Source organism: Spermophilus citellus, assembly GCF_964194105.1.
Source record: "Spermophilus citellus genome assembly, chromosome: 9".
In the NCBI taxonomy this organism is placed as follows: Eukaryota; Metazoa; Chordata; class Mammalia; order Rodentia; family Sciuridae; genus Spermophilus; species Spermophilus citellus.
Window position 1 is genome coordinate 123,077,105 of NC_138191.1, and position 16,179 is coordinate 123,093,283.

At 48.1% G+C, this 16,179-nt stretch overlaps 1 protein-coding gene across 4 annotated transcripts in view; it reads left to right on the top strand.

Annotated features, from left to right (window-relative positions):
* The first annotated feature begins 2,635 nt into the window (after window positions 1-2,635).
* The window catches only part of TCEA3 (transcription elongation factor A3), a 38,307-nt gene continuing 24,763 nt past the window's right edge, over window positions 2,636-16,179 (top strand). The window contains exons 1-5 of one of the 4 annotated variants that reach the window (XM_081307284.1): window positions 2,636-2,842; window positions 3,138-3,201; window positions 8,017-8,075; window positions 8,761-8,866; window positions 9,359-9,503. In XM_081307284.1, coding sequence (XP_081163410.1) covers window positions 2,774-2,842; window positions 3,138-3,201; window positions 8,017-8,075; window positions 8,761-8,866; window positions 9,359-9,503 — 443 coding nt within the window. In that variant the 5' untranslated portion in view covers window positions 2,636-2,773. Of the gene's footprint in view, window positions 2,843-3,137; window positions 3,202-3,238; window positions 3,594-3,633; window positions 3,821-8,012; window positions 8,076-8,760; window positions 8,867-9,358; window positions 9,504-16,179 lie in introns of those variants that run through there. The other 3 variants (XM_081307287.1, XM_081307286.1, XM_081307285.1) reach the window with 3 other exon arrangements.

Here is a 16,179-nt window from a genome sequence, read left to right on the forward strand (position 1 = left end):
AGAAGGACTGGGAATGTAGCTCAGTAATAAAGTGCCCCTGGGTTCAATCCCTAGTACCAGGGCAGGGTGGGAGACAATAAAGGATGTGTTGATGAGGGCTGACCACTTCAAGCACCAAGAGTTTATCTTGCTGGATGCCTTTGAGAGATGATACTTAGAATATATCTCAAGTTGTGTTGCACATTTGGAGCTCCAAGGGACTGCTTTGTTCCTCTCTAGATGCTTAGGGCTAAAACTGCCTGGCACATTATAGGTGCTCAATAAATATATGTTGAATGAATGGCTGTTTCTTCTTCCCTTACATGAACTTTTTCTTCCAACTCCCTCTCAGCACTTCAGTTCAGTGAACTTCATTTCTTCTGAGTAGGTGGCACCCCTGCTTGTACAGGCCCCCTCAAATGTGTTTTTAAAAATGCCCTCCACCTCCCCCTAACCCCAGCTCAGCTGTGGTAAATACATTCATTGATTATATCCCTGCTTAAAGTTTCTCCTGACAGGTGCAGTGGCTCATGCCTGTAATCCCAGCTATTCAGGAAGCTAAAACAGGAGGATCACAAGCTCGAAACCAGCCTCAGCAACTTAGCAAGGCCCTAAGCAACTTAGTGAGACCCTGTCTCAAAAAATAGAAAGAGCTGAGGATGTGGCTAAGTGGTTAAGTGCCCTTAGGGTCAATAACCAATATCCAAAAATGAAATAAAGTTTCTCTTGCCCAGCTTGCTGGGACTGGGTGAGTCTTGCTTGTTACTTGGACACTCAAGACAAATTTGTTCAATGAATGAAAAAAATCCACCCTGTCCTACTTAACTTCGGGCACACAGACTGGGATGGGGTGTAGACAGCCATGACTTGAACCATGGTTTCTGACGGCCTCATGACTGCATTTGTACTGGGAACTTCCTGTACAAAGATGGCCCAGTTGCAGGTTGGGGATCTAGCTCAGTTGGTAGAGTGCTTGCCTCTCATGCACAAAGCCCTGGGTTCAATCCCCAGTACCACAAAAAAAAAAAAAAAAAAAAAAAAAAGAAGAAGAAAGAAAGAAAAGAAAAAGGATCAGTTGCTATGGTGATGCCTGGGGAAGAGGAGGAGGCTCCTGAAGGGGCAGAGCTGTATCAGTCAGGACCTTGAGCTCAGGCACCAACTCCCAGGCATAGAGAATTTGGGCGTAACAAGATAACGTTGATGTCTTGCAAGTTTCACTGTGAATTTCTGTCAGCTTTGCTGAAACTTTCTCACATATAACTTTTTTTGATGACAAAACCTACCTAATAAACGTGCTGAGCTAGCTCTGGGTCATTCACCCTCCATCAGGGAGTGATGATACACCTGGCCCCAGCTTTTGCTATGTGTGTCTGTTTGTCTTTCTTCAATCCCCATTGCCCCTCGAAGATTTCTGTCTTAAGGGCTGTGCTGGTCACAGCAATGGTGGTCTCTGAGTTTGGGTTTCTCAGTCTGGAAATTTCTCTAGAAACACACCAAGCCACAGCTCCCCAACCATGGACCAGTTTTCCTGCTTTCCCTCTAGATCCAGGACCCCTTATTGGGAAGGTTGTTGTTGTTGTTGTTGTTATTATTATTATTATTATTATTATTTTGTACCAGGGATTGAACCCAGGAGCACTTAACCACTGAGCCACATTCCTAAACCATTTTTATATTTATCTAGAGACAGGGTCTCACTGAGTTGTTTAGGGCCTCACTAAGTAGCTGAGGCTGACTTTGAACTCTCCATTCTCCTGCCTCAACCTCCCAAGCTACTGGGATTACAGGCGTGCACCACCAGGCCCAATGGGAAGGTCATTTTCTGTCCATTAAACTTGCTGATTCAGAAAGGCACCAGGGGACCAGGTCTATGAGGAACACTCAGGAGATCCTCATCAGGAAGGCTAATGTGTGCACAGCTGGGGGAGCTGGGCAATGGTTCTGCCCCTCCTCTGCAAATTACCCTTCCAAACCCAAACCCGCTGGGAAGGCCCTGGTCTGAAGCTGAGTAAATACTGGGCACCGGTGGACACCTGGTCCTTATCTCTCAGTTGGGTGCCCTTAAGAATCTCCCTCACCACTCCAAGAATGGCCCTGGGACCAGCAGCACCCTGAGCGCTTTAGAGCTTGCTAGAAACGCAAAACCTCATTGTTACAAAATAGACTAAGCTCTGAGCACTCAGACCAAAACAGCAGGATACAGGCGCATGCACAAGTCGAGCGCAGGGAGTGAGCTTAAGTTAGGGCAGAGCTGCACTTCACTGAGACGTGATTCGAGTACACCAAGTTGTCTGCACTTGGCCATAGGCACGGACGTGGGTCCTCCCTGTTTGAGCTGCAACCATGCAGACACGCAAGAACCCAAAACTCTTCCTGAAGCTCTTGGGCACCCTCAGGAGACCTCCGCGCCACGACCGCCTCTAGTGGCCCGGGACAAGAGCCTCTGAGCTCGCCAGAAAGCCCTCTTCCCCCAATCGCCCTTCAGTCCCCCGGCACTCCTGGAAGGGTCCTAACTGAAGTGCCCCGTCCCTCCAAGAGGCCCGACAGACCGGCGCAGGCAATCTTGGCCGGGGCGAGTCCTTGAAGTCTATATTTAGTGCACGTCACCCCTCCCCCTGACTGTGGGGAGGCGGGGGGGGGGGGGAGGAGGGGAGAGCCCCGCCCCCGCCAGGCGTGTGTGTGTCCTGTGTGTTTGGGGCCCGCACGGGTTGCGCGCCCTCTGCTCCGGAGCCCGCTGCCCCGCGTCCTGACTGCTGCCCTGCGTCCCTAGCCGGGCCAGGCGTCGAGAGCCAACATGGGCCAGGAAGAGGAGCTGCTGAGGATCGCCAAAAAGCTGGAGAAGATGGTGGCCAGGAAGAACACGGTGAGGCTGCAGAGTTTGGGCCGCAGCCCCCGCCCCGGGAGGCGCGGCGCGAGCGAGCCTGGGAGCCCAGGGGCGTGTGCGGGCAGCGCGCCCGGCGGGCGAGAATGGGGCACTGGGACCCCAGGGAGGCGGGATGGTGTAGGGCGCAGGGCCCCGAGGGACACTTGCTGGGCACCTCGGGGTGGGCGTGAACACGGCCCAGGGCGCCGGGGGATCGTGCAGGCCCAGGAGGCGGAGGCGCAGCTCATGCATATCCCTCTGGACGCGTCGGGTTCACCGTGGACGGTTTGTGCAGGGTCGCCAGGGAAAGCGGGCGTGGAGCCTGGAAAAGACTTTGGGAGTCCCTGCGCTCACGATGTGTGCAAAGCCCCTGAGTGGCGGGGAAGGCTGGGACTAGAGGAACAAACTTTGGGTGGCCCGAGAAGGATCAAAGAGACGGGGTGAGAAGGGTGCTGAGCAGAGTTTCCTCCGCGCCCCGGAGGGGATCTGCTGGAGCGGAGCGGGTCCCGCAAGCCCACAGCCTGGGTGCCAGGAGCGGTTCTGTTGGCAACTTTTTCCTTGGCCGCTGGGTGGGGCCGGGGCGGGCGGGGTGGAACAGGTGCGGGCGGGGGAAGAGGCAGGCGGGAGGCCGGGCTGGGCGGCCCTGCGCGGGGAGGTGCGCGGCGGGAGGGAGATGGGGAATCCGGGCCCACCGCCCTACCTGAGGGTTCCTGGGCTCGCAGTCCCAGCAGCGCAGAGCGCGGGCCCAGCGGTGAGTTAATGTTTGATCTTCCCGGTGATCTTTGCCTCAGGCAGGAGGCTGCCGCGTAGCCTTGCCAGAGCAAACTTGGCCATAGTACCCGAGGGCATGGGCTCACCCTGTGAGGAAAAGAGAAGGGAGAGGACCCGTGGGTATGCCCTCCACCTTACGCCCTGTCCTAGGGTCCTCTTCCTCCCACCATCCGTATCCTGAATGCTGCATCAGGACCTGCATTTCCAGTACATTTCTTGACCTTAGAAACTTGGGAAGGAAGGGCCACAGAAAGGTGACCAAGGCTAGAGGGAAGTGTCCCTGGAACCATGAAGTGTCAGGGGGTCCTAGGGTGGACAGTAATGAGATGGCATCCATATAAAGACCAGAGCCTTGGTTTCTTCAGCCATCAGTAGGGAATTCCCTGCCTCAGGATCTCCTGAGTGTTCCTCAGTGTGTGAAGTCCTACTCAGCCTGCTGCCTGGTAAGAGCCAGAGGTGGAGACTTGCTTCTCCACAGCCAGTGGACACAGAAAGGTACAGTGGAGCCCTGCAAGGTGCTGGGAGCTTCTCCCCTGACACCCAGCCTCCACCTGTCCCCTGCAGGGCTTCTCTAAATCCTCAGTAAAACAGAGGGGGATGGGTGTGTTCCCAGCTGGGGGTGGCAGGGCCCAGCCAGGTATCCTGAGCTGAATTCTATTTCAGATAGACAGGTTATACCAGCACAGCCTCTTGCCAACCCTCACTAGGGCCAGGAAAGAAATTCTGAGCCTCTGGGTAAGGCGTGGGGGTGCAGTTCAGGAGAGCTTAAGGGATCTAAGAAAGAATTAGGATAAAGACCAGGTCCTGTTCACTCCTTTTATGGCCCAAGGCAAGTCACTGTACTTTCCTTCTTTTGGCCTTCGGTTCCTCCTTTGTAAAATGGGAAGAGGAAACAGTGTCCCTTGGGGATGGGTTCCCTTGGAAGTGTCCAGAGCCCTCCCAGGAAAGCTGCGAGTCTGGCGGTAGGGTCCTTACAGTGCAAAACCAGTCTACAGCCACGTCTGCGCCTGGGCTCTTGGCAGCATCTGGGTGGGCACAGAGCTCTGGGCATCTAGCCGAGAAAGGTGGGGCCTGCCCTGGGAGTGAAAGTGGGCCCGCCCAGTGGTGGTTAGGCAAAGGAGGACACACTTCCTGTAAGAAGACGGATGCTCCACGTTGCAGCTCAGCCCAGGGCTTATTATGAATCCTGAACTCCCAGGGACTTAGGGTTTTGTCAGATGCTGTGAGCTGCTGGTACCAGCTAAAGCAGCTTCCAACAGACAACCAAGCACCCACAGTCACAGCTACAGTTACATCAACAGACAGTCACACACAGGCACCCCACACAGCAATAGCCAATCAGGCATCTAAGAACCTAACTGCGTGGGAGGCATGGCTACTGACACTGACATGACAGGCACGACCCAAATGATGCACACTGACCATGATAGTTGTAGAAAGGTACAAAAGACAACCACACACAGGAATGCACAAAACCCAGCTAGACGGAGACTTGCAAAGCTACAGACTCAGCAAACAGTCACATTCACACATTTGGACACAGTAACTCAGCTGTCATTCCACAAAGACAAACACCGATGGGCCCCGGGCTGCATACTCAGAGCTCCACACCTGAATCAGAGAAATTGCTGGCTACACACCTAGAGAGACACACCTTGTAACCTTTGCACGTGGCTTTCCAAAGCAGGTACAACCCAGGCTTGTGGCTATTCTCCAGTCTGACCCCACTTTACAGACAGGCATCCAGTGGCAAGCAGAACTGTTTTAGCACTGATTGTAGAATTTTCAGGAATTTTGGAAGCTGGTTGTTAAACTCGGCCATTATTTTAAAAATCAGATTGTCTGCCTTTAATTAAGTTATATGAAAAACAGAGGTAATATTTCAAAATCATCATTTCCTCATTATTTTACTCTCGTCTATAGTCTAGAGGTAATTTATTTCTATTAAATAAATCCAGATGTTGAAAGTGCTAGATGGTATGGTACTGCACTTTTCTTCCTTTTATCTGTTTCAATTCGGTGACAGCAGGTCAGTAGCTTGAGCTTGGCCATGGGAAGAGTTTTTCCACCACAGAAATTGGCAAACACAACAGATCAAGATCAAGTGTTTTTTTTTTTTTTTTTTTTTGGACAGCTGGCCATCAAATGTTAGTCAGCACGTGACCTTGCTATTCCCTGATCGTGCTTGTCTAGACAGATCTATGTCCATGCCTTCATAGTTTGTCAAGTGGTGAGATTCCAGAGGCTTCAGTTTGAATCCCAGTCCAGCTCCTTACAAAGTTGGAACATTGAACAAATTATTTAACTTCTCTATTTATTGGATTCCTCTTTTGTGAAAATGGGATAATCAATCTGTAAAAAATTGGGGAAATAAATAGTACCTACTTCCTAGGGTCATTGTGAGAACTCAGAGCAGGTAAAATTCCCAGAAGAGAACCTGGCACATATTGTAGACTGAGTTGTAGGCCCACAAGTTCAAGCACACTCACATCTGCAGGATGCAGCTCTGAAGACACACTGAACCCAAGATCTATAAGAGGCTAAGGACTGACAGAGGGCAGCCCGCGGGAGGTGGTCCAGGTCCTCCCAGGGCGGGGTTGGCAGCTGAACCCTGCAAAGGACATCCAGGACACAGTCAGCTGGTGTTCCCCAGGGAACCTATCTCAGGACTGGGGGATGGGACTGGCCTCGAGACACTCCACTTGATCTTAGGTGGAGAAGCAATGGCCTGGCTTCTAGGAAGGGGGAGGGAGGAAGAAGGCTAAAATGGGTCACAAGTGTGTACAGGGCCTGGCAGCCACATTTTCAAATCTAAGCTTCCCTCCTTCCCCTCCCATCTATGCATGCATTCATCTGGGGAGCTCTGGGCTCTGTGCACAGCCCTCAGGCCTCAGATTAAAATGGTTGTCTTTAGCCAAGAGGTATAAGAGTGTTTGTCCACACAAAGACTTGAACATGAGTGTTTCTGGAAGCCTGAAGTGTAGGAACCCCAAGCTGGAAACCACCCAAAAGACCCACCCACAGCAAATGGATAAACACTATGGTACATGCACACAATGGAAAACTACTGAGCAATAAAAAGAAACTGTTGATGTCTGTGGTGACCAGGATGAATCTCAGAATAAATAAGCTAGTGAAAAAGTGTTCAGCCTGCACTTTTTTTTAAAGTATCTATTTTTTAGTTGTAGTTGGACACAATACCTTTATTTATTTATTTATTTATTTATTTATTTATTTATTTTTGTGGTGCTGAGGATTGAACCCAGGGCCTCACCCGCGCCAGGTGAGCACACTACTGCTGAGCCACAACCTTAACTCTCAGCCTGCACTTTTTATACATATTCCTTAAAAATGCAAGGTCATGCCAGGAGTAATGGTGCATACCTGTATAATCCCAGTAGCTCTGGAGGCTGAGGCAGGAGAATCTCGCAAGTTGCTTAAGCAATTTAGTGAGGCTTAAGCAAATTAGAGAGACCCTGTTTTCAAAAAGAACAAGCGGCTGGAGATATGGCTCAGTGGTAAAGCACCCCTGAGTACTGCCAAAAAAAAAAAAAAAAAAAACCAAGGTCACCTACAGTGATACAAAGCAGATCAGTGGTTTTCTGGGGTTGGGGGTGGTGGGAGGGATGGATTAAAAGAGAGCCCAAGGGCTGGGGTTGTGGCTCAGTGGTAGAGCGCTCGCCGAGAACGCTCAAGGCACCAGGTTTGATCCTCAGCACCACATAAATGTAAAATAAAGATATTGTATCCACCTAAAGCTTAAGAATAAATGTTTAATTAATAAATAAATAAAAGAGAGCCCAAGAAAACCTCTGGGGATAATGACCATGTTCTTAGCTTCACCTTAGTAGTGGTTTCATGGGTTAGACATTTGTCAAAACTCATCAAATCGTACACTACAATATGTGTCTTTATGGTATGTCAATTATACCTCAGTAACACTGGGGGGAAAAGCTCACAAGACCCAGGTGCAGTGGTGCGCACCTGAGGCTGAGGCAGGAAGATGCTTGAGCCCACGAGTGCGAGGCCAGCCTGGGCAACATAGTGAGACCCTGTCTCTGGAAAAAAAAAATAAATGCCTACAGTCGTCACCTGTGAAAGCTCACAGCTCACCGCTGGGAAGGGAGGGAGGGAGTTCATCTAGAGGAAGACAAAGAGAAGGGGGAGGGCACCGGCAGAAGCACAGCAAAGCAAAGGCCCGGTCAGGGGTCAGGGTCAGAGCGGGTGGTCAGGCTGGACTCCGTGCAGCTCGGTGCCAGAGGCAGAAGTCAGAAGGTTAGTCTGGGAGGGGACTTCTTCCTTTTCTGCTCCACGTCTGCCCTTCTATTAGGTGTGTCTTGGGCCCTCTCCTCCCACCAAGCTCACACAGTAGTCAATTTCACCTTGTGACCTCCCACAGGAAGGGGCCCTTGACCTTCTGAAGAAGCTGAACAGCTGTCAGATGTCCATCCAGCTGCTGCAGGTGTGTATGGGAACTCTTCTGGGGGAAGGAGGGACCCTGGGGGAGACCTGCAAGGGTGGAGTCAGGGAGGAATTTCTGAGAGGAGTCTTGTGGGAGGGGCATCTTGAGGTGCAGACATGGAGGTTGGTCCAGAGGGACCCAGAAGCATCTTGTAGGAGGCTGGGTACTTTCTAACTCACAGAGGCTTTGGTCTGGGGAGGCTGATTCGGTTTCCTTGAGCACCCTAATTCCCAAGACTCTAGGCCTGTGGAATGCAAGAGGCCAGGGATCCAGGAAGAGGGAAAAGTTCCACCGTCTTTAAATCCTCCCTGGATTGCCCCCAAACTTACAGCAGTTCCTGGCTCTGGAAGATGAGCACAGACCCAAAGTGTGGGAGCCGGAGTCGCCACCGAGATGAAACTTGAGCTAACAGATGCCAGGGGGCTGGGAATGGGGAGGGGTCCTGAGCAGCCAACTGTCCTGTCCCCAGCTGGGCACTGACCCCACACAGCGAGGCAGGTCAGGGCCTCAGCTGCAGGCTAGCTGTAGGACTGGGGTCATTACATCAGCCACTGATCAGAAGAGGGGCTCTGGAGAGGTCCGGATAGGAGAGGATGTGGGGACTGAGCCATGGCAGGTGCTGCCTCGGGGGACGGCCAACCCTGCTCGTCCATTCCAGGCAGCCCTTGACCCCTTTGCTTTGCAGACGACCAGGATTGGAGTTGCCGTCAACGGGGTTCGCAAGCACTGCTCAGACAGGGAGGTGGTGTCCTTGGCCAAGGTCCTCATCAAAAACTGGAAGCGATTGCTGGGTGAGAGGGGCAGGACTGGTTTTCACCGTGTTTCCCTCCTGGCCTTGGTAGGGGACAGAACCTGGCTCATAGCAGGCGCTCAGTGTGTCTGCTGAGTGACTTAATAAAAGGCAGTCGGACCAGGGAGGAAGCTGGTGAGGAATGTCCGTGTTGTGTACAGGAGAGCAAGACGCATCACTATGAGCTTGCCTGTGCGTGTACTTCTTTGCATGTTTTTGTTTGTGTCCGCAGGACGTGTCTACCTGCACACAGTTGTGTTACTATGCACGTAGCTGTGGGGCCACTTATATTTATATCCCCATGTGAAAATGTGTTTTATACACATGCACGCATGCTATGTGTGTGTTTGTGTTAAGTGTGTATGTGTGTGTGTGTGTGACAGTATGTGCACCTGTCCTGGTCCCTGCCCTTCGTTCCCTCCTTCCCAAAGTCACATGGGGTTCTGCTGAGAAGGTGCTGAGCTGAGGGACAATGCCTCCCTTTTGCTTTCAGACTCCCCAGGACACCCCAAAGGGGAAAAAGGAGAGGAAAGAGAGAAAGCCAAGAAGAAGGAGAAAGACCTCGACTGTTCAGATTGGAAGCCCGAAGCAGGCCTTTCTCCCCCAAAAAAGAAAAGAGGAGAAGAGCCCCCAAACAGGTATTTCTCTTCTGGGGTGGGGAGAAGGGGCCTGACACTCATCCCCCCACCCGCCAGCAGCTCTGTGTATAGTGTCTCACTGCAGCCTCACAGCCTGGGAGGTACTGTCATTGTCTCCTACAGTGCTCCCTCCAGGGGACTTTGGCTCAACCTGACAGAACCAAATAAACCCAAGGTGGCACTGACTTTGCTTAGGATGCAGGGAGGGGACACAGGTGTGCCAGTAGGCCTTGCTGGGCCTCCAGAGCTGTACTCCAGCCACCGGGCAACAGCCCAAGACAGGGAAATGCGACCGCTGTGGGTGGGGGACCCCAGGCTTAGAAGCTCCATGTCCCAGATATGGTGCTGGTCCTGGAGGCAGAGTGTCTGGGATCTAGCAAGGGCGCCACCCACTAACACCACCCACGGCCCTCGCAGCAGCACAGAGCTGTGGATCTCCACTGATTATTTGCAGTTCATTCTCGGCCTTTCCCGTCTAGATAGCTTTTCCAGCCAGGGGTCATTTGCTCTCTAAGTGGCATTGCCTGGTGACCCACCCCATGGGCCACTTTTGTCTTGTCTTCAGGGCCCCTGGGACTGGAGCTCATTTGTCCATTGGGAAGAAGTGTTTGGGGAAGCTTTTTCTTGGCATTCCCATCTGCCACCAGGAAGCTGAGGTCAGGGGAGCAGAGGCTGCCCCAAGACCACGGGGCTACTATGTGATGGAGTGGGGTTCCAATCTTCGTCAGGCCTCCACCCTTCTGCCAGCAGGAATAGAACAGTTGTTTGCCTCAACTCTGTCCCTGTCCCCCCTTACCCACCCTAGCCAGGTCATCCCCCAATTGCATGAGTCTCAGGTTCAAAGGCCATAAACTTCCTAGTAGATTAAAATCTTCATGAACTTCTAAATAAGTCTTGAGGAGGCTGAGACAAGAGGGTCACTTGACCCTGGGAGTTTGAGGCTAGCTTGAGCAACATGTGATCCAGTCTCAAAACCTACCTGTTCCTTGTGTAACCAGAAGATCACTTAACTCCTTAGGGGAATGGGTGGTTACATTTGTCCATCTAGTAGATAAGGGGGATGGTATCAGATAACATCTAACTAAGTCATTTCTGTATTTTCAACGTGCATACCTTTTGACCCAGTGCATCCTCTATGAAGAATTCATTTAAAAAAATCAACCACATCAAAGCATAAAGATTACATGGTCTGCTGGGCCTGGTGGCACATGCCTGTAATCTCGGTGGCTCCAGAGGCTGAGTTCAAAGCCAGCCTCAGCAACCTAGTGAGGTCCTCAATTTGGTGAGACCCTGACTCAAAATAAATCATAAAAAGGGCTGGGGATATGGCTCAGTGGTCAAGCAGCCCTGGGTTCAATCCCCAGTACCAAAAAAAAAAAAAATCACATAGATTACATGTTCTATGGGTAACATTTTTCTGCTGATGTTTCTGAAACATTTTGGAACTCTGAAACCCTCCCTTCCTTCTTTTTTTTTTTTTTTTTTTTTTTTCTGGGCTAGAGATAGAACCAGGGCCTTGAGCATGCTAACAAGCACTCTACCACTGAGCCACACCCCCAGCCCCTCTGAACACTTTCTAAATGAACATTTATTATAATTATATAAAACAAAGATGTTTTACAGAAAACATCTTAGGAGACAAGGCCAGGAGAAGAGTGATTCTCAACCAGGAGGGTGGAAAATACCCTAACCAACCCGCTCTGGTTTGGGGTTGTAAAAGAAGTATCCTGCAGTGCACAGAATATTCCCCTCACATTGGAGAACTCTGGTCAGCCCTCCATGTCACGGGCTCCATATCCACGGATGACATATCTGTAAATTCACCAAATATAGGTCAAATATACTTGGGGAAAAATTATGCCTGGACTGAACATCTACAGGCTTTGTTGTCATTATTCCCCCTAAAAGACGTAGTATAACAACTATTTATATAGCATTTACATTAGGTTGTATTTTAAAAGTAATCTAGACATGTATATACAGGAGGGTGGGCAGAGATTATGTGCAAATACTATGGTATTTTATGTAAGAGACTTGAGCATTTGTGGATTTTGGTATCCATGGGGGGTTCCTGGAACCAATCCTGCGTGGATACTGAGGAATGACTGTCTTTATTAATGTTTAAAATACCTGTGGGGCTGGGCCCGGTGGTGCATACCTATAATTCCAGCAGCTTGGGAGGTTGAGGCAGGAGGATTGCAAGTTCAAAGCCAGCCTCTGCAATTTAGTGGGGCCCTAAACAACTTAGTGAGACCCTGTCTCAAAATAAGAAAATAAAATAGGGCTGGGGATGTGGCTCAGTGGTTAAGTGTCCCTGGGTTCAGTGTACCCCACCCTCCAAAAAAATTAAAAAATACCAGTGGGACCCACATGGAGAAACACTGTAGGACAGAAGAATATTTAATGATATGGTGAAATGTTCACTAAGTATTGAAAGAATGTGAACGATGTAGTACATATAGTATAATCCTGTTGTTATAAAAATGAAAAAGTGAATTTTATGAATATGCATGGAAAAGAAAACTAGAATGGCAATTGCAATTATTTCTGGATGGTATCATTGAGAAGTTTCTTGTTTTTTTATCTTTCAATAAGTTTATATCAATTTTCTTTTCCAATAAATATGTACTAATTTTTTTAAAAAATTTTAACATTTTTAAAGTTATAGATGGACATAATATCTTTATTTTTCTTTATTTATTTTTATGTGGTGCTGAGGATAGAACCCAGTGCCTCACATGTGCGAGCAAGTGCTCTGCCACTGAGCTACAGCCCCAGCCCATATGTACTGATTTTGAAATAAAAAATATTGAGGGGCTGGGGATATAGCTCAGCTGGTAGAGTGCTTGCCTTGCATGCACAAGGCCCTGGGTTCAATTACCAGCACCACAAAATAAATAAATAAGTAGATAGATAGATAGATAGATAGTTAGAAGATTAAAAAAGAGCTAGAGATGTAATTAAAAAAAAATTGAAACAACTTTTTAAAACAAAGATGTAGTCAGGTGTGGTGGTGCACACCTGTAATCCCAGTGACTGGTGAGGCTGAGGCAGGATGATTTCAAATGTGAGGCCAGCCTCAGCAACTTAACGAGAATGTCTCAAAAAAATAAATAAGGTTGGGGATTTAATTCAGTAGTATAGTGCCCCTGGACACAATCACCAGTGCCCATAATAAACAAACAAACAAACAAAAGATATATCTCTGTGATTGTAATTAAGACGATCTTTACCTTCTATATTTCACAATAAAATTTTAAAATCTCTATTTTCAGTTTTTATCCATGATGATCCTGTATTGCTTTTGAAATAATCAGAACAAACAATACACTTTTGAGAAGTAAACAAATAAGTGCAATGAAAATCTGTTGTAGAAATCATGGGAAATATAGAAAAGTAAAATAAAAGCATCCACATTCCCACCACCCAAAGACAAGTACTCTTAATATTTGGTATATATTGTTTCTTTCTGTTCTGTTTTTGACTTGTTTTCCAAACTTATCACCAACTTCACGTCTGCTTTCTAAAACATAATGAGCACTGCTAGCACTGCTCGTGTGGCCTTGTGGACCTCCTTCCACTAACAGGTCTGGCCATATCAGAGCACCTTTGGGTTCTAAGCACCTTGGCAAATGAGGGACAAGAATGGAGAGGGTTCTTGTGAGGTGAAGTTGAAAGATAAACAGTTGTTGGGAGAGGAGACCTAATGGACTATGGGGCTGATTTGGAGAATAGTGAACATAGACATCCAGGTAAAGATGACAGCCTGAGCCAGGTGTGATGGTGCACTCCTGTAATCCAGTGACTCAGGAGGCTGAGGCAGGAGGATTGCAAGTTCAAGGCCAGCCTCAGGAACTTAGTAAGGCTCTAAGCAACTTAGTGAGACCCTGTCTCGAAAAACAAAAACAAAACAGAAAGCCGGGCGTGGTGGCACACACCTGGAATCCCAGCAGCTGGGGAGGCTGAGACAGGAGGATTGTGAGTTCAAAGCCAGCTTCAGCAAAAGTGAGGTGCTAAGCAACTCATTGAGACCTTGTCTCTAAATCAAATACAAAACAGGGCTGGGGATGGGACTCAGTGGTTGAGTGTCCCTGAGTTCAATCCCCAGTATCAAAACAAAACAAAACAAAACAAAAAGCTGACAGCCAGATCATGTGTAGGTTTTTTACTTGATGATCAGGAAAGGAATTCTCTTTAAAGGACTTCAGGGATAACCAGTATGAAGAGGGGGTGATTGGAAAGCAGAAAGCCAGGCTCTGGACTGACCTTGATCTCTTACTCTCCCCCTTAGTCTCTGAGACTTGTTATTGTGGCCTGAAAAATGAACATTGTTATCTCACTTCTTTCTTCTTAAAAATGAAATATTTTATTTGGAATATATTTAATTATATTGATTGTATAGTTTGACTGTCTTATAATTTATTTTATTATACAGGCAATTATTCATTGTAGAAAAATTTTAAAGATATGAATGGGGGCTGGGAGAATAGCTCAGTGGTAGAGCTCTTGCCTATCATTCACCAAGCCCTGGGTTCCATCCCGAGCACTACAAAAAGAAAAAAAGTCGTCTATTTCCTAGAATGTATGTGTGTGTGTGTGTGTGTGTGTGTGTATACATATACATAATTATATTTCTTCTAGACTTTTTCCTATACATCACTATTCATAAAATACTTATTTTTTAAAAAAGGAATTATTCTCTGTATGCTATTTTGTAACCTTTTCACATACACATATTTATTCATTTCAACAGTAAGTCATGTTTCATGTAAAAAGTGTAGAAAACAAAACAGCAGAATAACAGAAATAACCACTGTTAATATGTTGATGTCTATATTTCTAGTCTTCTAAAAACACCTCTGTGTACATGTATATTTTCTTAATAAAATTTGAAGCACACGTTCTGTTCTCCTGGAATGCTGAGTTGTCACGCCAGCTCACCTTCCATAGCCTCAGGCTCTGAAATGTCACTGGGGCTCAACAGAGCCTGGGAAGGCATGTCCCCATTCTGCTGGGAGAAGCAAAGGGGCAGGGGTCCTACCTCTGCTCAATTGATGAACTTCCTCTCTTTGTCATTTTCTTAATTATACACTTTCTTAGTATACAGACACCGTAACCACATTCGTGAAATTTGAAATAACGATCAGAAACCTTTGCCCTCAGTGTACCACCTCTGGCAAATAATCTACCTACATAACTCAGGTGTCCATTACTGAGAGAGTGCAAACAACTGTCTCCTGTTTAGGAATGTTCCTGTGGTGTCTAAGCACTTTTTCATGTTTCTGGATAGTTTTTGTAAAATGAATGTTTGCAATAACTGTAGATATTTCTGGTTTGCTCAACAAAGAAAAAAAAAGAAGAAAGTGGTGGGTCTCTGGACTGGAGCCTGGTGTTCCCTCCTCTCAGCCAGACACGATGGTCCAGGCCTAGAATCCCAGCGACTTGGGAGGCTGAGGCGGGAGGATCACAAGTTCAAAGCCAGCCTGGGCAACTTATTGAGACCCTGTCTCTAAAAAATAAGAGGGACTGGGGGTATAGCTCAGTGGTAGAACACCCTGGATTCAATCCCCAGTATGGTAAACAATAATAATAAATAAATTTAGTAACTGTTACATCTGGAGAAAGGTTCCTTTCCACCTTTCTAGTTGGATGTTTCTGCACGTTTGATTTCACAGCATTCAGCGTCTACTTGGTGAGCACCTACTTAGTGCCAGGCACGATTCTGTCTGTTTGGAATAAGCTTGGCCACATAGTAGATTGGGTTCCCCAGAAGCAGCCCCTGACACGTAGATTCAAGTGTAGAGGTATTGTGGGAAGTGATTCAGGAGGTGTGGATAGAGGAGTGGGAAGCAAGACAGAAGAGACAGAAGTTGGAGGGACAGAGGGGCAGGGTGGAAGCTAGAACAGTGTGATTTGCCCAGCAGCTGACTGGCGTGGGCACTGGGACTTAAATCCTGCTGGGGAACTCTGGGTGACATTGGAAAACATATGTCAAATTGTCCCTCCAAGGGCTGAGGCAACCAGGGTATTTATCCCCAGTCCCCATGTGTCTTCTTGAATGTTGCTCCTGGGGTCTGCACCTCTCCAGGACTAACAGACAGCACCCCTGGCTGGCCTGGAGAATCCCTGAATGCAGAGGCCCTGGGAAGGTTGAGGAGGAAGCCCATGGGTCTGCGACACTGGCAGATGGAGGGCCCAAGGGGCATTGGACTCTGCAGAGTGACCAAGACCTGCCCAACCCTGCTCTTGTGGAATTTTCCTGGAGGGCAGTTAGGGAATAAATAGAATAAGAAAGTCAGTCATGTACCATGTTAGAAGGTGACATGGGCCATGGACTTAGAATTGGTTGAGATGGGGAGTAGAAATGCAGTTTGCAAACATTAATTTTATAAAAATCAATAAATGGAAGAAAAATCATAAAAATAATAAAGTTAAATGCATTTTGGAAAATTAAGAAAAAAAAATTCACCCCCATCTCCACACCCTCCCCTAACAGTGGCTGTAGCTACCGTTCAGGTATGTTTTCTTTTCATCTTCTTCCCTCCTGGACATTGGTTTTCTTGCGTGACTTCAGCACAGTCTACATCTAATTTTGTCCCCTGCTCTTTCAGTTGCCATTTTAACTCAGCTCCGGTGTCTTCAAAGTCTTCGTACTTCTCTCCCTGCACCTCCTCCC